Source organism: Opisthocomus hoazin, chromosome 5 (assembly GCF_030867145.1).
Source record: "Opisthocomus hoazin isolate bOpiHoa1 chromosome 5, bOpiHoa1.hap1, whole genome shotgun sequence".
In the NCBI taxonomy this organism is placed as follows: Eukaryota; Metazoa; Chordata; class Aves; order Opisthocomiformes; family Opisthocomidae; genus Opisthocomus; species Opisthocomus hoazin.
The window spans coordinates 36,534,175-36,558,926 of NC_134418.1; the positions used below are offsets into that span (position 1 = coordinate 36,534,175).

A 24,752-nucleotide genomic window follows, 5' to 3' on the forward strand; every position below is an offset into this window, starting at 1 on the left:
GACCCTCTGAGTAGACAGAAACTTGCCCTGCTGGCAGAGGAGACCCTGCCTCTATAGCCTTGATGGTCAGCTGGGTCTGCTGAGGGCAGCCACAATGAGAAGGTCCATCTGTGGCCACATAAAGAGCCTTTCTGGCCGCACGTGGCCCATGGCCATGGGGAGGGAACCACCCTGATGCTGCAGGAGTAGATGCAAAGCTGCTGCAGAAGACTGCAGTCTGCAAAAGAGGAATAAGGTGAGGAGGGCATTTCCCTGAAGTTTGTAGGAGCATGCAAAAATATTTGGAGTTTCTAGCCCCGCAGTTCCCTGCTAGCAACCTGTTGATACTGTGGGGAAAAAGCTTTTAGGCATTTCTAGAAAACGGCCCAGTTCTTCTAAATGTGAAGCTAGAAAGTAGCGCTTTGGCCTTGTGTATTTTATTTTCTAGAATCTGGTTAGGCACATATAGGGTTTCCTCTCAGAAAGGTGCCTCTGTAAAACCCTCATAACACTGCAGAACATCAGTTGGCATTCAGTCTTATATCTTTAAATCCTGTCCACTCATAGAAAAAAACATGTGGTTTCTTAAGTTACTATAGCAATGCTTTTTCTACCACGACTCTGTGTAAAGAGCTGTTTTGGGCAGCCTTCAGTGATGGATTGGATTTATCTGATTGTCCTGATGACTGAATGTGCCTTAAATGTCACACCTGTAAGTTTATTTAGGTGATTTATTTAATTTAGAGGTGTGATATTCCCATCCTTGAACTGCTAGTGCTTGCTTTTTCTGTCTTTATACTTTTTTTTCTGGCATGGACAGAAATGTTTTTACCATTTCAATCCATTTCGTACTACATGGCAGTAGACCTCATTTAATTAAATGCAAAGTTATAAACTAAATGGTTCCCAAATGTTTAGTGTTTTGAGTATTTAGCAAAAAAAAAAAAACAACAAAACCAATCCAAATGAAAAACCTCACTAGCAAGTGTTTGCCAAGTGTTTGTATTGGTTTGGCCAGTGTTTGGAATCAGTTTTGTAACTAGAGATACTGCTAGATACAGAAGAATTAATGTCTTTATGAGAAAATTGCCTCTTTTATCTGGGGAAATGACATAGGACCACATGTGAGCACAAGTCCCAGCATCTGTGGGTAGGCAGTGAAAGGACGGGTAGAGGGTTTTTTCTGGTCCCTGCAGCAGCCAGGCAGTGCTGCTGACTCAGTGCTCGAGGGATGGATGGAGCCGCTCTGCTCTCCCTGCCCTCCTCACCATGCACAGTGCCCCCACGGCAGCGCAAAGAAGCAATTGCACCTCGTAATGTGTGCTGTAGTAAACTGGTCTTTCTGGTACACGTGGTGGTCGCTGAGGTGCATACCCCCATGGTGCTCTCCAGGTCGGTACATTTTCACGTGGAGGTTACAAATTGGGTTGTGTACACGCTCAAGGTCTACTGGACTGACCAGACGCAATGCTGCCCAGGTGATAACTTGTCCTGCGAACCTCTCTGAGATGTTGTCCCAGGCTGGAAAACAGATGCTTTCCAGTTGTGGGAGGAGTCGCGGTTCATGTCGACTTCTATAGGGGAGGCTTGCTCATGCTCACCTGCCCCAGCCACCTGAACTGTGCCGTTGGGACCGGCTTGGTGAGAGAGGAAACACGCAACGTCTCTGCCATGTCCATCCCTCTCCCTGTGCCTGCTCTGAGCAGGTAGGCTGGCATGGCAGCCTGGCCTTTGTTGTATGCGTGTGTACATACACACATGCACACCGGTGCTATATGCATTTAGGGCAGCTTAATGTCCTTAGAGCAAGCCCAACTATGCGTTGGTCCCACTGGGTTACCATTTCTGAGCAGATCTGGGAGAGGTCCTAGCATGTTAGTTAGCTGGTCCTGTAGAAGTGGAGTTCAAAATAACTTATTTGAACAATTCATCTCTTTTTTTTTTTAAATGGTATGAATATTGACTGAGCTACACATGTTACTCATTTACCAGTACTGACAAAATAACTTGTATTTCATTATGGTTTTGGTGGTGAAGGGGGGAAAAAACATGACTGCTTGTGGCATTTCTCAACATTTTTATTCCTTGTACCACTTTGATGTTTATCTCTCATTTATTGTGAAGTTGGATTATTTCAGGTTTCCATGTGTATGATTATGTATGTTTTGATGTGTGTTTTAAAATCAGCGTGCTGTTGCTTTCTTAAATTAGCCAAGGTTTGAGTAGTGCATTCCTTAACCCAGCCTCAGTTCCCTCTGTCGCATGTGAGACTGTGCCTCTTTTTAGGGAGCAGTAAATGATGTAGCACTTAAACAATTACATGAAATATTGTTTTCAGGAAGAGCGGGAATGGCAACATGGCTTGCTCTGCCTTTAGAAGAACTTTTTTTTTTTTGTTCTGGCTTTTCAAACAATGGACTCAGCCCCAAAAGGCCTGCTCGTTGTTATTGCACCCCATCCTCTGTGAGCCCTTACAAGCATTTTGGGGCCAGGAGCTGAGGTACCAATGGCCTGTCCTGGCTGGTGACCTTCTGCTGGGTCGGCAGAAGTAGTCACCTTTGCTAGAGGAATGCCATCAGTCATGACTGCGTGCATGGAATGCGTCCGAGCAACAAGTAATTGGTAACTGAAACATTACTTGAATTGTTTGCTTTACTTGCGTTGGAAAATCCGACCCTTCCTTTCCCTGCGCCCAAAGGTGCACAACACAACGTCATGACAAATCTTTGCCCGGAGTGACCTGACAGGGTATCTGAATGCATGAACACCTTGGCTGAAGTGGAGGCAGGCAATCTGGGGAGCCCAGGGAGCATCTTTGCTTCTGACTTTGGACCAGGGAGCCTCTGAGTGCCCGGGTACAGTGCTTTTTTTTGTTAATGGCTGTGTCAGGGTACCGCTTATGTCCCCTTCTGTGATGTATGCTGTGCGTGCGAGGAGTCAGTGCTGCAGGTAACAGTTTCTGAAGTTAATTTCTGTGTGCTGCTCTGGTGTTTATTCATCTGTTTCTGTGAGCATGTAGAGGGACACAATTTATCAGCCATGTGTGTTTACTCTTGGGTTCATAATGCCATTTCACATGCCTCTGGTTTTAATGAATATTCTGCCCAGGTACTGATGGACCCGAAGCACGAACAGATGAATCATGCAGCGTGTATGCTCAAAGTGGTATTTGCAGACCTCTCACAAGAACGAGACATTTCTTTTCAGTGGCGGTATCATCTGGACTTTGCTGAAAAGTTAGATGTGACCACAGTAGGTAACTGTGCCTTATTGTCTGCACAGGCGAGCACAGGCTGGATGCAGAGACCTTGCATACCTACTTAGAATGAAGATTAAATTACCAACCTTTTTGGCATTTTTATGTAAAATGTTCTTTATTATAGTCTTCTCATAGCTAAAGCATGAGTCACTTTCAAGCCATAATGGATTTTGGCTATGCTGCATGATGAAGTGTTCTGGATGCAGTGAAACATTTAATCAAGACTCCAGGCAGTGCAACTCCCAGTGGTCACCTTAACAAAAAACAAAAAAAAAAAAGAGGGGGGGTAGAGAAAGAAGAAACAAATTATGGCACCTTTTCTTTGCATCACTAAGATGAGCATTTTGTTAGAGAAAACACAAGAAACTGGCATCTTTTTAAATAACAGTGAAAGCAGATTTACACCCGATTTAGACTAGATGTAAGGAAGAAATTTTTTACTAGGAGGGTGGTGAAACACTGCAACAGGTTGCCCAGAGAGGTGGTAGATGCCCCATCACTGGAAGCATTCAAAGCCAGGTTGGATGGGGCTCTGAGCAGCCTGATCTAGTTGAAGGTGTCCCTGCTCATTGCAAGGGGGTTGGACTAGATGACCTTTAAAGGTCCCTTCCAACCCAAACTATTCTATGATTCTGTGATTTTTCTGATAATGTCAGTTAAATCACTGAGTTTTTGAAAGCACTCTGATCTCCCAGCATTTTTTAGAAAATATTGATGCTTTATAGAAGTGACTTAGAAGGGGTCCGCAAGAAAAATTAGTGTTAGGTTTAGGGTTGCAAAACATCAAACTACCTTACTAAACTGGACTTTACAACATGATTTTAACTCCAGGAAAGTTACACGGTATTAAAATACTGGAATTGGAGCCCACAGTTGAAAATTACCTGGGAAATTCCAGCATTACATATAAATCTTATTAATCATATTTCCATGCATTTTTATTTACTAGAGAAAATAAAACATGTTGACAAAATGCATTGAGTCTAATATTTCCAAATAATTTCAAGGCTGGTAACCAGTAGTAATTCCTGATTTTGTGAGGGAAAAAGAAATGTTGCTGTAATGCCTATTCTAGATGGTCTTATACTTTTGTCTTTTACTGGGTCAATATTTGATCTGCATTGGGGTGATTGGAGTGGGCAGTCGTGTAGCCCAGGGCAGCTTTCACATAGTCTCTTTCATCAAGGTACCCTTGAGCTCAGACATCGAAACCACGTCTTATGCCCTGGTCTGTGGAGAGATCCTAAGTGTCTAAAGCTCAAGTGTATGGCTGACACATCCGTTTATTGCTTAAGCGCTTGTAGCCATCACCTACAATTAAAGACTTTGCATGAAATGTACTGCAAGGAGTTTTAGATTATATTCACTGCATTGATTTTTTTCAAGGGTGTTACCCCAAAACTCAAAGATCAAGTGACTGCTGCTGCCCCTGGACATTCAAACTTAACTTTTCTTTTTCCAGACAGTGCCTTTTTAGAGGTTTTTTTTCACATTGTCTCCTCAGTGGCAGTCTTCCTACTGTTACTAGTGGGATTCATAACAACTTTGTATTTCTATGTAACAGGTTTGCTGGCCTGCAGCACAATAGACTAATGCAATTTTTATTGTACTAGCATGCATTGGGATTGTTTGCCTCCTGGAAAATGGGATATTCAGATGCCTCATTCAGCCTCTGTCTAAGCAAAAGCTATTGCCTTGTCCCAAGACATTTTCTTTATAAATGAGCTTTCCATCTTGTTGTGGAAATTGTAAATATGCATGGTCTGTAGTTCATGTTTTCTGCCTTCCTGAGCTTTACTATTATTGGTTATTCAAGTAATTTTAAAAAAGCGTTTACTTTTTGTCCCCATGCTTACTGTTTCCTAGTATTTTAGTTACAGCAAGGTGGGAAACTGGTTCAAGATAGCCTCTCAGTTATTATCATTATGAGAAACATTATTTTAGAGATTTTTCTAGGAATATCAAGATACTTTTTTTAAAAAAATAAAGGATTTTTCTTCTTTCTGGAAATACATATTTGCTTGCTTGTACTCTGATACTTAATCTTTTTGTTCCTTTGCCTTCATAGTTCGGAGGAAGGACGCATGCACTGATCCTGCAAACACTTAGTATAACCATAACTTCACTGATGTGAGTAGCCAATGTGATTACTCACATCAATAAAAAAGGAATGTACACATATAAGTGTGTTTTTCAGGATTAGCGAAGCAATGATTGCTGGATAAACAAAAAGACTGAAGGGACAGACAGGAGAAAAATGACTAGTGTTGGCCAGGTTCTTGATTTAGTTACATGGATGTGATAAATTAATAGTGGAATTCTTCTCTTTTGTCATCATGAATGTTATTATTTAGAATATTTACCAAAGGACCAAAGGATAGGGAATAGAATCCTTTCACTTTTATTCTGTTAAAATTGATAATGCGCTGCCATGGTCTCCAGCAAAGAAGAATAAGGTCCTTAACTTTTTTTAGTATGAAGGATCGTATAATGGCTGAAGCATAAACAGAAGTCTTCAGGGTGATGTGTGCCAATGCTGCCTGTAGATTATTAGATGGTGTCTCTTGGGAGAGGCAGTGAACATCACGGCAGCAAGCAAGAAGAGTGACTCAACAATGTATAAATTGAAAGAAAAGCTGTTGCCTTTCCACTCTGTTTGATCTTTAATGAAATAGCTGTAGCGTTTGAAGAAGTATCGAGCGCGAGACATCTGGGATTTCCTTTCTTCTTAGATCGTGTTCTATCTATAGATCTCTGATCGAGCGTGTAACATGGATAGGGTGGCTGCAAGCAAGAATTACTGCATGCGCTTTGGGACTCCGGGTGAAACTTGCTGCTGCCACATGAGCTCATTCAAGTTTCCTGTGGCATCTTTTTTTCCCCTCATTTTCATTCGATAGATGAAAGAACTTTAGAAAGTGTTCTCTCTATAAACGCTTCTCACCTTGAAATAAAAGAAAAATAAATGTTAATAAGTGTAATAAAACAGAGGGATAGGTTCTGGCCAAACAAGCCCATTGGTTTATAGAAGGTGTTATGATCGCATAGAATTTGGCATGTTGCCTCCCAGTGCTATGTTTTATTTTACATACCTTTGTAGCTCATAAACCCAGTAAGTTTGGTCACTAAAATAATTTCTTGTTCCAGCATAAAACTCTCATGTGAAGTTTTTTGTTAAGCATGGAATTTGTCTAGCCTGTTCAGTAATAACTGTCTGGGGTACCAGTAATTTTGAAGTGGATTTGTTCTTTTGCTCTAAGAAATGAAACTTCATCTTTTAGCAACAGTTTGTTGATTCAACAAATTATTTTGAATAAGAATAGATTATTCAAACGCAAACTCGTATTCATTTTGGTTAACCAGAAAACCCCTTTTATTTCTTGATTTCCATCATAATTGAGTTTCTCCTTGCCCCCTCGGAATAAATTGTTTTCAGAACCATGTACAAAGTATGAAGCTGTTGAAGACTTTATACTGCAGCATCACTCTTTGTAAAGAGTGTCTTTCACACAGACTCCTCATAAATTCCATCAGTGAATTCAGAGACAGTATTGTCTACTTTCTTCAAAGTAAAGACAACATTTTGAAACAACAGCGAGTTTGCCAGTGACTTCTTGTCCTCATATTCATGCCCTAAATGCCTGAATATATACTGTATGCTTTACGAAGTGGTGTCCTGGTATAATTCCTTATGTCTGTTAAGACCTGAGGTTTGTCTGAATGGAGAAAAGAGCTCTTATTTTTCTTACATCTACGTTTAAAGTAAATTGAGGCAAAGCTGTTTGAGGTGAGTACTGCTCTACCTCAGTCTGTTCTGAATTTGCTTGTGGAGAAAAAACAGAAGAGGCTAATTAGGGCAGCAAATAAGAATCTTTTCAAGATCAAGGTAATTAATATTTTTTCTGCTTTGAAAACGTCCATGACAGCAGGGCGCAGCAATCAAATTGTCGCCTGTGAGGATGGGTTGACCATCTGTAATAGTGGCAGGGCACACCATTATTGTGAGAATGTTATTAAGCTTGCAGAATAAGAAATTTGATTTAGACACGGGGAAATTTGGAGTATTGTTTGACTTGCTGCTTTTGCTTATCTCTGTGGTTCATTGCTTGTTTTTTTGCATCTTAGTTTGATATGGGTTGAATTGAATATAAAACAAACACGCACACAAACAAATAAACAAAAAAACCCACCAAAATATAGTTTGCATAGAAATTGATATGTAATTTTTTTGTATTTATTTTACAAGGCATAGTAAATAAGCAACATATGTTTTTCTGCAGAATAAACAGTAAGGGAAAACTTTAATTTTCAGTCTTTTTCCTAGACACATTAAGCACATGAAGGAAAAGTTATACTAAAATTTGTACGAAAATAGGGTAATTTTGTGGAGTTTTACACACCCATGCACATGGATAGACCAAAGCTTTCTGATTTTTTTCATTTCCCCTTGAATCAATAGAGCAAGGCAATAGTTTGAATCTATTCATCAGTTTTCCATCACAGTCTTAACAGATTTAGAAGTGTCTGTGACTGTTTATGTTCCCATGGCTTCTGCAGAAATTCAAGGCTGTTTTTGATCGGAGACTGGCCCTGGTGCTGTACTGTGAGCGGTCCAAGGAAGACTGTCAGGTGACTTGTTTGTGTCTCTAGCTTGCATCCTAAAATCTCATTGACTGATGGGTTTGAGGTCTGTTGAGAGTACTCCCCATGCTGGATAGATCTGGAGAAGGGAATGGTGGTTATCACTTTCCACGTAGCCTAGGCATGTTCCTTCCTACAGTTGTACAGATATTGTCATCGAATGGTTTCTTCCTGTTCTAGGGACCGAGATTTGGACAAATCCCTTAAGCTGTTTTTTGTTTTGTTTTTTTTTCTTCCTGTGGCATGTTGTGAATTTTGAGGCCTTTGGTTTTGTAGATATTTATTCTTGTGCTTGCTGTTGTTACTAGTGGATGTTTTGCTGTTGGTGTAAGCTGAGAGCACAGCACGTGTTCTGTAGAACCTTTTGAACACAATGCCAGTGGTACAGACGGCTGGCAATACTGCCATGACCACCTTGTCTTGTCTTCATTAAGTCTGAGACAGAATTGCACATAACTATTAATTGGTACCATATGACCTTTAGGCAAATGTAAGGTGGGATTAGAAAGACAGAGGCAGCTGGTTGGGAAAAGATTTAGTTTAGATATTTGATTAGAGCTTTGTGGATTTTTTTTTTTTCCTCCTCAATAAAGATGTGATAAGACATGCTGAAATCTTCCAGTGCCTTGTGGCAGTGAAGACTTTGTGGTTGTATTGTCCTGTGAGCTTCTGCTTGGGGTTGGAACTTCTGAAATAATTTTAAAGTGAAATTAATATCGGAACTCCTGAATAGAAGACCAGACATTCAAATTACACCCGAACTTGTGCGGGGTGTATGCTTTCTTAAATGAGCCCTTTGGCATAAAACTTCGTGGACTCTTGTTTTGGGGCAAATGTGAAGATTTTTCTCAAGTCCTTCACCAAGACGTATTACTTGAGTGAAATTTCTGCAGATGGGCACGTCCCAGGATCTTATTCCTTAGGTTTGCAGTACTGTATGTAAACTGAAGTAGTAAGTTACAGCAGAAGTAAAAAGACAGCTTTACACAGGGATGCTAATTAGACTTAGCCAACAGTGAATTATGAAGCAATATGCATTATCTAAGCCCTGTGGATAAATAGTAAATCATGGTGTAAATGCTCTTTAAACATATTTTGGTCTCGTTTTAAAAAAAATCTCTTCCTTGTTTGAGAATTTCTGATTTTTCTTCCATCTAAAGCATGTCTTCAGTATAAAATACAGTGTCTTTGTTTGTGAGCTGATTTTTCAAGATAAAATAATTTCCTCTATTATTCTCCTCCTTTTTTTGAATTCTCCAGAATCTGACTTTATAACTAATTAATTTTGTTCTGCAACCCTTAGCCATCTGTATTCTTGGATTCTGGCTGGTTTACATTATGCAAGCTGTAGGCAATGCACAGCTCCTAACCCAAAATCCCAGAAGCTGTCATATATTTTTTCATGTGATTTTTACAAAGGGCAATCTCTCATCATGAAAATGAGTTTTGGTGGTGAAATGTTACCTGCAGCTGAAACTTTAGCTTTGCGTGACATATATGGTATGAATAAATAAATTGCAGAGCTGCGCAGCTGCTTTACCTTGAAACCGTATCTGGGGAAATGCTATACTTTGAGCAGAAGAGCATACGTAGTTTGCTGTGCCAGTTCGTGGGGCAGGACCTGCTTGGCAAGGATAGCTGGCAAAATCCTTCGTCTGTCATTTTTACTGCGTCTCTCCCATTTCTGTGATTAATTATCCCCCAGATGCAGCAATCACCATGAAAATCAATGTAGGCTGTTTTGTTCTTTGAAAGTTTGTGTCTGCCTAGTTAGTTGTTGATTCATAGCTTGTGGCGCTCTGGTCAACACTTCTTGTGCTTCTGTTGTTAGGGATTTAAATTCAACGATAAAACCTTCTACGTTAATCTGTCGTAGGCTGTGGAGTGTTTAGTGTACCATGTGTGAATGGTCAAAGGAATTAAATATGGAATAAATAAATAATGGATAAGGCCTACAGGACCAATGTTTTGTCTGCACTTCTAGCAGATATATCTGTAATATTAATGTAATATTTCCTCTGTTTTTAAAGACACTTCAATTCTCTTTAATGCTGTGGAAAAGTTCTGGCAGGCTGACAATAACAGTAACCTACTGTGGGCATAAAAACCAAACACAAACTGAAAGAAAAAAAAAAAAGTTATAAGAAAAAAGCTCACTTATTTAAGGTGACTGAGGATGGCTTAGATCCCCAGGTGGAAGGTGTCTTCCTGTGTGGCATATATACTGACCAGAGACCAATGTAGCCGTGATGGTCTAGATCTCTCCACCCTCTGAAGAAATCCTGTTGGAGGAAAAATACTAATCAGGGAAACAGCTGAGCTTCTTGCAGCCTTCTCTGCATTAGAAATGTCCTCTGAGGCAGAAGAGTGTGTGTGTTAGGATCAGATATACTCTCTGAGTATTTACATGTCTACAGCAATTTCTGTTTTCAGGGTCTTTGATGAAGGACAGTAGCACAGCACACCAAATCTGTTTCATCAGAGTCTAATACTTGTGGATATGTTAGGATTTCTGAAACAGTTGCCTTTGGGAGGATGGAAAGATGGAGCATCCTTCAGGATGTGGTCTCAAGAATCCCATAGAGGACCAATGACCCTAGAGTGCAGCCACTGAGAGCTTGGGGAAAGATGCAGCAAGTGAGCCCGGGTGACTAAGTTGTTCTGCGGGGACAGCCAAGCCTCTGTCACTGAAGTGCTTATCTTTGGGATCCTCCTGGTGATCGAGTCAGAATGGCTTAGCAGTTGGTGGTCTGTATGAAAATAGAATGAAGAAGGAAAATATTATGGAAGGTGACTAGAAATAGTAGAAATTGTAGACTTCAGATCGCTGGAAATGTCTGTGTTGATTATACCCAGAGCAGCCTAACCTGTTATTTTTAACTAAGTGCAAGGAGATCCCTTGTGGATAATGGCATGACAGGTACTGTAGTGTAAGGGATATTTTGTATGTCAATCTATGTATCTTTTTTAAGTCATCCATACCTTTGCCTCCCTCCCTGCACAACAGCCCTGTCTACTTTTCTCTGTTCCTTGATGAGCAATAAAGACAGACTTCCTTCAGCTACTCAGTTTTCCCCGTTAGCGAGTCCTCAGAGTTTGGTGGCCATTTAATATTCTGGGTGCAAAACAAGCCTTCCCCCCACCCCCCCCCGTGATAAATGTAAAACAGCTGTGTCCTCTCTTTCTTTGTTTTTTGGAATAATATATGCCATACCTGGCAACAGGGAAAATGAAGCTCTGCAGCATTTTGGATTAGCATCAGCAGGGCAGCAATCTTGCTTATGAACAGCTAGGGATAATGAACATACAACAACCCTTCAGAAACTATCATTACTACTTGGAAAAGCATACAAATATCGCATGTGAGAAAAACATTTGTTTAGGTGTGTGTAGGCAAGCAGGGAGGGTAGGTGCTAATGGGTGCTTCTAAAGTAACGCTTATGTTTGCAATTAGAGGAGAGCTTAGAGAGAGCAAAAACCACATTATTTTTTAAAAAATATAAAGTGCAAGGGTGTTTTTTCCTCCCTCAGAACAGAGAGTTGCCAATATATAAACATTTCAGAGAGAATTTTACACCACCTCATCTTTATGTCAGGCAGTGTTTAATGGTTGAATGATCTCCTGCCCCAGGACTTGGCAGCTATCCTCCAGGGGCCGACTTTGAGGATTACAATGACAGTCTATCAGTGGATCTTTTCCAATATAAACTAGACTAGAACCATTTAAAATCAGTTGCTATCAACAAGTCAAATTAACTTTATTTATGTTAGAGCCTTTCCTATGAGTATTTTATAACAATGTGGAATTTTAATATCCGGAGGGGCTTTTCCTGTTGTTGGTGTGATTTGGGAATGTCCTAATTTATGTGATTAAGAACAATTTACCTGATTTCTTTCAAAATGGTGTGATTTGTAACATTCAAGTCCAATCAGCGTCTAACTTACAGTGCTTACACAACTTTTCCCGATTCCTGCTTTTTACAGGTTGAAATAACACTTCAGGATATCAATGACAACCCACCAGTATTCCCCACAGATATGCTTGATCTGACCGTAGAAGAGAATATAGGAGACGGATCTAAAATATTGCAGCTGACAGCCATGGATGCTGATGAGGTAGGAGCATGGTTTCATATTTGAATATCTGTATTAAAAATGCTATTCTGGAAATACATGTTTTTACCTGTTCCCATGTTCTCTTCATGAGAGCTTGGCCTTGGGAGTCATTGTGGTCGTGCTTTAAACTGCGTTTGGCCCATTCACAGAACTGTGTTTGCTATTGTGGTGTTACACATGAGGAAGAACTTCTTCCCTCTGAGGGTGACGGAGCACTGGAACAGGCTGCCCAGGGAGGTTGTGGAGTCTCCTTCTCTGGAGATATTCAAGACCCGCCTGGACAAGATCCTGTGCAGCCTGCTGTAGGTGACCCTGCTTCGGCAGGGGTGTTGGACTAGATGACCCACAGAGGTCCCTTCCAACCCCTACTATTCTGTGATTCTGTGATTCTGTGATACACACGAGGCAAACGCACATGAGCAAGTGAGATGAACATTACATGAAGGCTGCTTACTGGTTTGTATGTGATGAGTTAATGTTTTCCTGACATCTTTGAATGAGCGGTTCCACTAATGGCAAAAAATGTCCCACCTTTTGGTTTTAGATGGTTGTCTTGTTGTCAGTCTCGTCATACACCGTACCAGATGACTTGGCAAAGGTGCTGGACTGCTGAGCTTGTGATAAAGATTTATTGACATTCAGTTTAAGACAACAGCTTGAGATCTAAGCTAACTTTGAAACAGGCATGGTGTAGTTGAGCCCAATTTCAAGGTGTGCAATAAAATTAATGTGAGACAAGCCTTGGAGAACAAGAAAGCTTTTGATAATGCCTGCTCAGCTTTTGACTAGAACTTAATATCAAAGTTATCCTTTCCTAAAGAAGGTTTTACTTCACCAAAAAGAGGGAAAAGAAATAATGTTGATATGTGTGCCCTGTACATGAACCTGTTTGCAAAATCGTTTTGTCCGCTTAGATACATTACTGTGAGGATGCTGCAATTGAGGACTTATGCAGAGACTACCCTTTGAGCAACTGACGTTAAATGGTTGGTTAGTCGGTTTAGTGAGGGATATATCAGTCTTGTTGTACACATCAGGCAAATACATCCACATATAATTTGATATATTCATTTCTTTTGTGAAGTTAATTATGAGAATGTTAATTATATTGTTTCATTCTCTTGAACTGATTCTTTCCACTGGGGAAAAGTCTAAAAAGTTAATATGAGCATGCAAAGAAGTTTCTGTTGTCATTAAAATATAGGATTGCACTAGATAACACGAGCAACTTTTTGCATTCTAATAATAAGGTAATTCAACCCCCTCAAGAGAATTTTATTTCTGGTCTTTTTTTGTGTTAGCTAGGTTAGTCATCCTGTGATTGTTAATTGATGTACTTAATCTTACTACTACATGGGAACCACTGCAACACCCTCAGGAATGGCACAAATGTGATGATGATCTTTTTGCTTTTTATTTTCTGGAAGCAACCTGAAATACAGACAAAAAAATAGGATTTTGGAAAGGTGCATATCTGTAACAAAAATTGTAGCTGTTGTCTTCAGTTTAGGAAGAAGTAGATATTGAACTACCACTCTCTTCTGTGATATGGCAAACATATCTAAGATTTTAGCAATATATTATGCTCCAGACTCTCTTTGACCATTCCTAAACTGCACCTAATAAGTTATCCATTCTGAAGCACTCCATCCAGCAGGAACTGATTTGCTGCCTTAGACAGAAGTCAGTCAATCTTGTTATAAAAAGAGATGATTTCAGTTTGCCTACCAGAGCATTCGTAACCCAAACCCTTTACAAAGAGTCCAAGACTTTTTAGCAATGCGCAGTTTTAAGTCAAGATACTTAACTTCCCCCCCCCCCCCTTGAAGTTGAAGGCACAGTGAACACTTTGTTTTTCATATAATATTCCTGCGACATTATGCTTTTCAGGCTTATTTCTTTGTACATGCAGCCCATATATGCAGCTCAGTAAAATGGGATGCTTCCTTTGCTACATGAACAGATGCTTTCGGAATCAAAATTTTAGCTTCAGAAGGGTGACAGAACTGTTAAAACTCATGGCTGAGTGATGTACAAGAACCCTTACAAATATTTTTAAATGGCAGTATGAAGGCAGCAAATTTCAAACCCCTATCTGTTATAGTAGGGGCATCAGAGAGGTCTAAGAATAGATGTAAACACATTCTCTAGGTGCTAAGTGGTACAAAAGGCTTTAACAATTACAACAGCTTCTAGCGTTTTGCAACTTTTTAAAGTCAGTTGTCAACGGGAAATTTCTATACAGCTTTTTAATAGGTTTTATGTATCTGTGTTTTGTTTTGCTTCTCACCTAACTCATGTGAAGTTACTAATTTGATTAAACCAGTATCACATGTGGCTGCAGTTTCAGCTGCAGTCTATGAGGAGGGTGCTGGCTAGTCAGACAAGCAGTGAAGAATGTGATCACCTCTGAAATCCCAAACTCTCATCAGATGCTTTTACTAAGCCACACAATTGCAGGAAAGCTGTGACGTCCCCCAGGTACACCTGAGCACACAGATGCTGTGTGTGCTGAAGCACTGCGTGCAGCTCTTCAGGGCTGGGCACCTGCAGAAGCTTGTTTTCTTTCTAAATTTCATTGTATCACGTAGCTCATTCTGACTCTGAAACAAGAAAAGTTTGGCACAAGGCACTCTTATAAGGTCAGGTAACTAACGCTTGTCCCTCATCTCACACATATGAGTGGGCGTTTATCTCTGATAATTTTTTAGGCAAGAGTATTTGAAACAGCTACAGAAATTTTTTTCTCCCTGATCTCTTTGATCTGTTGTTCATTGCAGAAGTGCCAACCACATGCCAGCAGCAGGTTTTCAGCTGAGGTTACCAAACCTTCAGTGCCATTAAACCTGTTTTGGAAAAAGAAGGATGTGACTCCAGGATCTTAGGACTCTTTCTGTTTTCCCTTAAAGACCAATGTTGTCAGTCTGCTAAGAAGCAAGATTTATAGCCAAGTACTGTCTTTTGGGGGGAGCGTCACCCAAGGAGGTGCTGGGCGCTGTAGCCAGCCGCTTGTATCCCCTGGACCACACTGCACAACCCATCCCCAGGAGGTGGATGAAAACAGAGCTCGGGCAGCATCCCTTTTTCTAGGAAACCTCAGTACTCTTCAGAGCTAAGATCTGTGAGGTGGATTGATTTTTCTTACTATTAATCAATAATACAGACTGGGTACAGGTGACTTTGTGTTTGTGATGGGGTAGGGCTGAGGCAAAATGCACTGTGTCAATGTTTTTTGATTAGAAGCTTCCATATTTTTTTCTGAAGTTTTAATTTCAACCTTTAAGGGGGAGAAAAAAAAGTGGTCATTTTTCTATGTAATGTTACTTTTCCTTAAGTTTTCTTTTAACCAAAATTCTCAAAGTCTGTATGAATCCTTTTTTTCCAAGGACGAATGAGATACTTTGTTTGACCCAAAAGCAAATGCTTTTGACTTCCAGCACAACCCAAGAGATCAGAACTGTGATTTTGAATGACACATGATTTGTCACTTCGGGGCTGTTTATTTAAAGGGATAGATGTATTTCCATGCAGAAACTGGCCTTTGAGTGGCTGATGCAAGCATGGCTCCAGTGAGTTTCTGCTGACCGGGAACCACAGCTCTCGCCGTGTGTGCTGGCTGGTGGAGCTGCTGCATGGCTGTCCCTGGTCCTCCCTCCTTGCATCCCTCCCTCCATCCCACTTCCAGAGAGTGGGAAAGGCAGAGCTGATCCCCCTGGCAGGGATTTAATTTAGCCCTTGAACATAAACCAAAAAGAATAAACACTGTTCCTTGTTAAGAGGGAAGATGTTACACTGCTCAGTGATGCTGGTTTGAAATTAAAACAGGTGTCAGAACTCCATGGTATTGACTGGATATGATCCTTTTATGAACAATGGAGCAAAAAGTATCTGGGTAATCTCATCATTTCATGTCTCATAAATAAAAACTGTGTGCGTATGCGTCTTTACTGGGGGACTGAAGCAGGGACTGGGCAGGAAGGCTGTTTATTAAAGGAAACTGTTCTGAAAAATATTCGCCAAGTGCAGTTACTGGAATGAGTCTTGTCTTACTGAAAATTATGATGTGGTTTTCCTGGCAAATAGCTTGATTTAACCACTTCTGTTTTTGCTTAGGGAGCCAATGCCCTCGTCACATACACTATTATCAGCGGTGCGGATGATAGCTTCCACATTGACCCCGAGTCAGGAGACCTGATAGCCACCAAGCGCCTGGACCGGGAACGCCGCTCCAAGTACTCCTTGCTGGTTCGTGCTGATGATGGCCTGCAGTCCTCGGACATGAGAATAAACATCACTGTTAGCGATGTTAATGACCATATCCCCAAATTCTCCAAGCCAGTATATTCCTTTGACGTCCCAGAAGATGCCGCTCCAGGTAAATAGGAAATGGCCCTAAAATTGACTGAATTTTTTTTCTTTTTGTCAATCCACAGGGACTTGAGGGGGAGGGGGTGGCAGACCTGTCTGACTTAGACAGGAGACAGAAGATGCTCGAGGCGTCTGTCGGATGGGACAGAGAAACAGAGGGAATCACATCATGCTAAAAGTCTGCTTGCTAGGAAATCTGTGTCACTAGTGGGGCCCAATTCACTTTCAACGGGAAATAGAGAAATGGTTGCCACTCAAAGAAGTCCTAGATGCAGAATAGGAATTATGCCTGTATTCCAATGGAAGCCTCTGAGTGCGGGTACTTAAAAAAAAAAAGCAAACAGAAAAATAGGAGGAGGAACACCTTACAGGATACAAACAGTATAACCTATCATGAAGATGTCATGGTGATGCTGGTATTGATTGTGAGCCGTCTGCTGTGAATATGACTTATAGTACTTAGTTCATCAAGTGTAGGATCACAAAATGGGTGACCATTGAGCCACCTATAATACATTGATTCTTTAATAATAATCCCTACGTGCGGTCAGTTAATAACCCTAGCATCATATTTCCTTGATTTTATATTTAACTACTGTTTTTGACTAGGTTTTAGTAGAAAATCTAACCTTTAGATAATTACTTCTGGTTCTCATATATGATCACTGACCTCTTAAGTTGCTGTTTTCTTCTTTTAAAGCTTGTTTTATGTGCCAGAGTGTTCTGATGTTTAAAAGTTGGGTCATAAGCTAGAAAATATTTAGACCAAGAAAAAGTTTTCAAAAACTGTGCTATATTATATGTCTCCAGATGAGAAATTAATAACACTTGCAATAAAAAGTTTCCATTATTTTATATGGACTGCTAGTATAAAAGCAGTATCTACTGGTATTAGTAACTGAAGCATCTTAGAAGCTTGTTCTAAAACCTGAACAAACAAAGGAGATGCAAATGACATGGTGATAGCTTTCAAGCTTTTATTAGGGCTTTCACTTATAAGCTTGGGAGGCTCAGCTTGGGAAAACCAAGATTACCCCCATGCCTCCAACTTTTGCACTCTGTCTCACGGTCACAGTCCCAAAATTCAGTGGTGTTTTGCATTAAAGGATTACAGTGCAATCAGCTTCATCTCAGGAATCTGATCTGGAAGTAATCGAGACGTCTGTGTAGCACGGGGTGGTTTGGTTGCTGATTCCCAGCTATGCTCTTCTCTCTGGACACTCGGAGTCCTGAGGCTCGGTCTGTTTTAGCAGGAATAACCCTGAAAATGGTGAGCAGAATTTCCTCCCCGTTAAGATGAGGCTTCTCTCTTTCACCGTTTGTGGGATGTACATTTGTGCCTTATACCCATCTCAGCAGTGGTGGATGCCGAAGGAAGAAAGAGGCTGGTTTTGTAGGTGAAGTGCTGCAGCTTCTCCTGTTCCGCGCTCTATCCCAGGGGATAATCCCCGTTCCCCTTGCAGCCTGGCAGCTGCCATCGGGGGCTGGACCTTTCCTGGGCCCCAGTGAGGCTCTCCGCTGAGCTTCCCTGACCCCGCTGTGCTGCGAGCTCTCTGGAGGGCTGGTGATCCCGTCTAGCGTCGGGACAGCCCTCTTCACCAATGAACATGCAGTCACCATTCTGAAAGCGTGAGGTAACCAAATGGCTGTGAAAGATACCAGCACATTCAGCGGGATGAAAGGAAGTTGTAGCACCGTTCGTCATTCTGATGCTAAGTGGTTTTTGTTGTCACATTGCTCAAAAATAGTTAACTGTGCTGGAATGCATCTAGTTCCATGGAAAAGAAATGAAATTATTTACTGTCTTGGAAATGAGCTGATCTTAATCATAATTAGTGTTCAAAATACTAAAATGTGCCACTTAATTTCCAAAATTCAATAAGATAGATCTGTTGTGCAAACACAGCCATGCAGAAATGAAAACAATGGCACAAATTCACAAGGAGTTGAATTTCAGAAAACAGTGAAGAATGGACCCGTATAAGGTTTCTAGTTTTCTAACCGCAGTTACCCTGCGAAGGCACTGTTTCAAAAAGTAGAACTGAGATATTTGGTATGCACTGACACTTTGGTTTCTGCATTTAGAAAGAAATATCTAGAAGGTTTCAGAACTTGCATTTGTCTGTGGGGAGGATAGGGTCCTTTGAGTTGTAGAAAGAAAATACCTATCAAGAGAAAGGTATTTTTGCCCCAGTTGATGTCTAAGCTGGACATGTTCCCATTTAAAGATTGAAACAAATATTCCTGGCTATTTCTTGGGGTATTTTTAGCAGCCATTTGAAATAAACATCGTACTGAATACTGTTGCTTTCAGCTTTGAAAGACTTTTCATAGTAGTTAGTCATATAGTATTGAGGCTCTAATTTCTGCTGGAGGATACCTCCTATTCTATAGAGCTGCTTGATGATGAGCTGGCTCTGACTGTGCCAGTGAGCTGCCTTTTGCGAGTGACTGATTTTGCTTTCCTGTTGTGCTGTGCAGGTTCCTTAGTGGCAGCCATTCTAGCCACTGACGATGACTCTGGTATCAACGGGGAAATCACGTACACTGTAAGTGAAGATGATGAAGAAGGTATCTTCTTCCTGAACCCTGTTACCGGAGTCTTCAACCTGACTCGCGCGCTAGACTACGAAGCACAGCAATATTACATTCTCACCGTTATCGCGGAAGATGGGGGAGGCCAATTTACTACTATCAGAGTGTACTTCAATATATTGGACATCAATGATAACCTGCCAGTGTTCAGCATGACCTCTTACAGCACGTCTCTGATGGAGAACCTGTCTCCAGGATCCGCTATTCTCAACTTCAGCGTCACTGATGCGGATGATGGTAGGTACTTCCTCATATTCTGTATCTCTGATGATAAATACATATTTCACCTTGGCACATATTAGAAGACCTAGTAGAAAGGGCAAATTAGGGCTGTCCTTGGGATGCCATCATATGCTTAAATTCACTGCATGCTGTGTAAATAGAAGTTATTTTTCTCATATTTCACATTAGGTTTAAGTGGGTGGTTTCTTCCTTAATTTTATTTGTGGTAAATTAAAAATACAGTCAAATACTGCTTTCAACCGCTGTTGCAGATCTGTGTTTTACCTAAAGCATGTTATGGCAGTTGATCACTGTGATTTCTCACCTGGTGCTTAGGTTGCACATTTAAATTAGACCTAAGTGTTCTTTCAGATTGTTTTTTTCTTAAAGTTTATAATATATTCTATTTAACATTCTGGCACTATGAGACATCATCTACAATCATCATAAAAGTACTTAACTTTTAAGTGTATCATGAAGAGAATTGTGGTCTACAGGGTATTGATAGTGAAGGTTAAAAAGCTGATTAAAAAAGATCATGGGATAATTTCTCATTAAAATAAGCTTTAATCTTGGATTTATTTATGGCATCTAGAAGGTGCTAATGTGTAAAAGATACAATCTTTATAGCTTGCTTAACCATTTTGCCGCACAGTTTATGTCCAAGCAAGAACAATTATAGAATATGGCCATAAAATACATAAAACTCATTCCATAGCATACTGCATTTTCTTAAATGTCCACAGACATTAGTCAGCATGACTTAATACAAAATTATTACTAACACTCATAGTGACTTTACAGGTGAAGGTTATTTTTGTGACATGTTAAGCAACCTTGTCGCCTCTCAACTTGACACTGGCTTAGCAAAGCCCATAGAAATGTCTTACACTGAAACGTGTGCTTCAAGCGCAGAGCACCTACATGCTTCAAGGAATCCCAGTTTATGCAAGTAAAATGACTGAGATGATCAAGATTATTCAGTAAAACAGTTTTTCCTCAGGAAATGCTGAGTTGATGAACTCAAACATTTTTGTGGGAACATAAATTTTGTGCTGATGGATAGAACTTTCCATGGTAAAAATTGTGCAACTGGTTTTGAGATCAAACTGAGAAAGTGAGTGGAAAGAGATTCCAGAAGATAAGCCAGCAAGTCAGAAATTATAACTTGGTGATATTGGCTATTCTTGCATGGATCTCTCTTTCACCACTCTTGGTAAAGCTTTTATGTAAACTAACTATAAATTGGAGGAGGAACTTGTGCTTGCAACATGCATATCCAGGGAAGGGATTGTTCTTTCAGACCTGTAGATAAATAAGTTTGCGTCTAATCTGTCTCCTCTTTTATTTCTTATTTTCCCATTAGGAGTATAATGCTTGGTTTCAAATCTTTTTGGAAGTTAATTTCACTTAACCATTGTGGGTCTGTTTTCCTTTTCTCTTGCACCTCATACATTAATTTCCGTCTGCGCGCAGTGGACATGAACTGTATCATAGCACTGACATATTGTTTTACATCATGCACTCAATTATCAAGGAAGCAAATTAGTATTTCAGGAGCAATGCAATGAAAAGTCAGATATCTTGCCTTTTACATTTTCTGGCACACTTACTTTTCTAACAGGCTGTATTTAAAATTAACAGGGCAGAAATTTTGTTCCAAAAGCGTGCCAGGTTGAGTTCCCCCATAGGACTGTAACTTCAGAAAATGTTATGATCTATTGGTGTTTCTGTTTCAAGCCCAAACTTGTTATCATGTGTCATCTTATATTTATCTAGAGCACAGAAATAGCTAGTACTATACTCGTCTGCATGTGGCTCGCAGATAATGCATTCAGTGCACACAAATACAATTTCGTTGATTATGTTATATGATCCCGTAGTTTGAAGGAACTCTGAAAAGACATTGTTTTGTAATGAGATATGCCTGTTGTTTTAGGATAAACGCTGACCAAAAACAAAAACATTGATGATAGTGAAACTGCTCCTATTTTCATTTTCATGTTTGACATACCCCTTAGGAAACAGTAGATGTTCATCTCAGCTCGCACAGTTTCATATACAGATGCCTGGTAAATATCGGCTACAGCTCTTGGTTATTTACAGAGCAATAAAGAACTCGGTTTCCTTAAACACATTCATTTTGAGATTCAGATTTTAATTTTTCCCATATCAAAATAACAGGAAAAAATCTCAGGGCAAAACACATGCTTGTCTATTTGTTTAAAAGTACATCTAGATATTCCCTCAGGTAAAAACCAGTGGGATTTCCCAGTTAGACTCTACAGGTATTTACAGGATGACGAAGGGAAGTAGGATGGGTTTTTTTGTCTCATTAGTAAATAAATAAAAATAAGACCCTTAAAAGAGCATCGTCGTGAAATTGGTGACTCCATGTCTGAGCTCTCACTCAGAGTTTTATCAGATTAACCCTCAGATTGAAGAAACCCAAAGAGGGTTTCTTCCCCAAACCCAAACCGGCAAAGAGGATGCCCCTACGCTCTCCTTAAGAAAAGCCCAGCTACAGACCTGAGGAGAGGGGATGGATGAGGTGCACAATGCCAGTTTGGCATGCTGCATTTAAAAAAGAAAAGTTCCTTAAGTGAAAATCCTGGCTCCACTGATATTTAGGCAACTCTCCCTCTGCTTCACAGTTTTAATCTATACAAGCGTTAGCAGCATTCAAACCTATGAGAGTACAGGACAAGGAATGGAAAGGTACGTGGAGGTGAGATAAAGAAGAACGAGCAGTAAGTTTTATAGGAACAAACACCACCATAAAAAATACTGGAAAAAAAGAGTATTATTAAAAAATAATTTTATTCTATAAGATCTAATTCCTACCCACCTCCAAAGTCAATTGACAAAATCTTGAATTACGAGAAATTACTGAAATCAGAAGACTTTCATCCACATAATTAGTCATTTGAAAATACGTCTGAACAAAAAATAGACTAGCATTAGATTTTCACAGTCCTTCACATGATCAAAGTAACATAGAAGCACTAATATCTGGCATCTAAATGTATTAATTTCTTTAAGTACATTAAAATATTTTGTATTTCATGTTTGGTTTATTTATTTTATAATTAAGTTCCTACAAGAGAAGAAGAGAGAGGGAAAGACGCCAATTAGAGTAGCCGCTGGGGGAAAGACAAGTAAAACTAGAGTTCCCAAGTATGAGCATAATCAACAGCAGAGATTAATAAATCTAATTCAGGAATAATTTTGTTATCAGAGCAATTCAGTCAAGGGAAAAGAGCTTCTGAGTAAAAATGACAAAATGCACAGCAAAGTAATCAGCTTCTTAAGCAGACAGCTTGGTTTCTTTGTTTGAAAAGGTGAGTTTGAGGAGTAAATTAGTAGCCAACGGTCTGTTAATCGACTAATCCTAAATCACAGTCTTTATGACCCAAAACATAAACCCAAAGTTTTCAAAATTATTTAAAATAGGAGTAACACATATCTAGGTATATATTAAAAAAAAAAAAATGAGAGGGGACTCATTTCAGTTAGGTGTTCCCAAAAATTAGCTGTTTAGACCGAACTCTGGAGTTGAAGTGGTAACACTCATTTTTTTTCCTGTATGGCATATTTAAGGTCATTTCACAGCCTTGTCAAGATTCAGAATGCGTTTCCCTTACTGGAATTATAAATCTCTCCCTTGACCATAATTGCTAGTTATGTTTCGATCATAAGATGAGGGGTGTTCATCTGATATTTTGGAATACCATGCCGTATATGGGAAGCATACCTCTCCCCTATATTCACTCTTGGCTTGCTCCAGCTGGGCTTGGGAGTTTCTGGTTGTGGCTTTTTTTAATTGGGTGGAAGAATTCATTGAATAACTACATTAATAATAATGTTGCTTAGTTGAACTGGGGAGAATAGAGGAAAACAGCTGTTCAGTGAACAGCAGAACTATTGAGTCTTGGTTTCAGAAGGACAGCAGCCCTTCAAAACCTTTATGCCTAACTGTGGTAGGTGGGTAAAAATTACTAATGTTGCCACTGTGCAGCTCCTGCTGAATGAAAAGCAGAGATGAGCTCTGCTGGCCGTTCCCTCTGTGGCCAGTCCAGTTAACATCCTTCCCCCTCTCTCTCTTCAACTCTTGTCAAAAAATAATTATTTCAAAGGCTTCTGCTCCACTGTGAAACTTTACTGAAATTAGCTGGTGGCTTCAAAAATGGTGGTGAGGAGGCTAAACAGGCAGCACGATTGTACAGTCCTCATTTCCTATGGAAATGAGGCCAGAAACATTTATGTCTAGGTCGGTGGGATGAAGTCATGTTCTCTGCCTTTCTTCTGCCCACCCCATCAGGCTTCAACTCGCAGCTGTCCTTCAGCATCGCGTCTGGGGACAGTGCGGGGCAGTTCGGCATCGACAACAGCGGGGTGCTGAGCATCAGGCAGCCTTTGGACCGGGAAAGCCAGTCTTTCTACAGCCTCATCGTGCAAGTCCATGACATGGCCCCTCTCACGTCCTCCAGATACACAAGCACAGCCCAGGTTTCAATTATTCTGCTGGATGTGAACGACAGCCCTCCAAGCTTTATCTCCCCGAAACTGACCTACGTCCCAGAAAACACGCCGATAGATACGGTTGTGTTCAAAGCACAGGCCACCGATCCTGACAGCGGTCCGAACAGCTACATCGAATACAGTCTGCTCCGACCATTGGGAAACAAATTCACCATCGGCACTATTGATGGTGAAGTGAGGCTTACAGGGGAGCTCGACAGAGAAGCCGTGTCCAACTACACCTTGACTGTGGTAGCCACAGACAAGGGCCAGCCGTCCCTTTCTTCATCTATGGATGTGGTGGTTATAGTCCTGGACATCAATGACAATAACCCGATTTTTGCCCAAAAGCTTTACAAAGTAGAGGTGGGGGAAAATACTTTGACAGGAACGGATTTAGTCCAGGTGTTTGCTACGGATGGAGATGAAGGTACAAATGGGCAGGTACGCTATGCCATCGTGAGTGGAGATGCCAGTAATGAGTTTCGGATCGATTCTGTGACGGGGGTGATAACAGTTGCCAAGCCTTTGGACAGAGAGAAAAAGCCATCCTATACACTGACTGTTCAGTCAGCTGACCGTGGGAGCAGCCCAAGGACTGATACCACGACAGTCAATATTGTTCTGAAGGATGTCAATGATTATATTCCCACATTTGAACTTTCTCCCTACTCTGTGAACGTCCCTGAGAATTTAGAGACGCTCCCAAAAGTTATTCTTCAGGTGAGTACCTTCAGCGAATAAATATGTATCTCCAGCAATTATTAGCATGCCTCAGTATATGGTAGTAATATATAGTGTCTTTCCTCCAAAATTAAAAATGTGCAAGACAATTGAAAAATTGTCTCTTGGCTGTAATCTAGCATGCAGTGGTTGTTGGCTTGTTCTCCTTTTTGTTTCTTTGGGTGTTTGGTGTTTTTTTTGCTTGTTTTTTTATCAAAAGTTTATATTGTGCTTTGGAGGTTTGTTTGTGTTTTCCCTACTTATCTTCCTGCCTATACTGGGACTTTAAGAGTTTGCTCTATCTCTCATATCAGTCTCAATTTTCATG

At 40.4% G+C, this 24,752-nt stretch overlaps 1 protein-coding gene across 1 annotated transcript in view; it reads left to right on the forward strand.

The window, feature by feature from the left end:
• Positions 1-24,752, forward strand: part of FAT4 (FAT atypical cadherin 4) — a 148,499-nt gene that overhangs the window by 64,205 nt on the left and 59,542 nt on the right. Inside the window, exons 2-5 of the mRNA XM_075422095.1 lie at positions 11,864-11,995; positions 16,109-16,370; positions 18,845-19,195; positions 23,502-24,424. Of these exons, the coding sequence (XP_075278210.1) occupies positions 11,864-11,995; positions 16,109-16,370; positions 18,845-19,195; positions 23,502-24,424 (1,668 nt within the window). The remainder of the gene's footprint in view (positions 1-11,863; positions 11,996-16,108; positions 16,371-18,844; positions 19,196-23,501; positions 24,425-24,752) is intronic.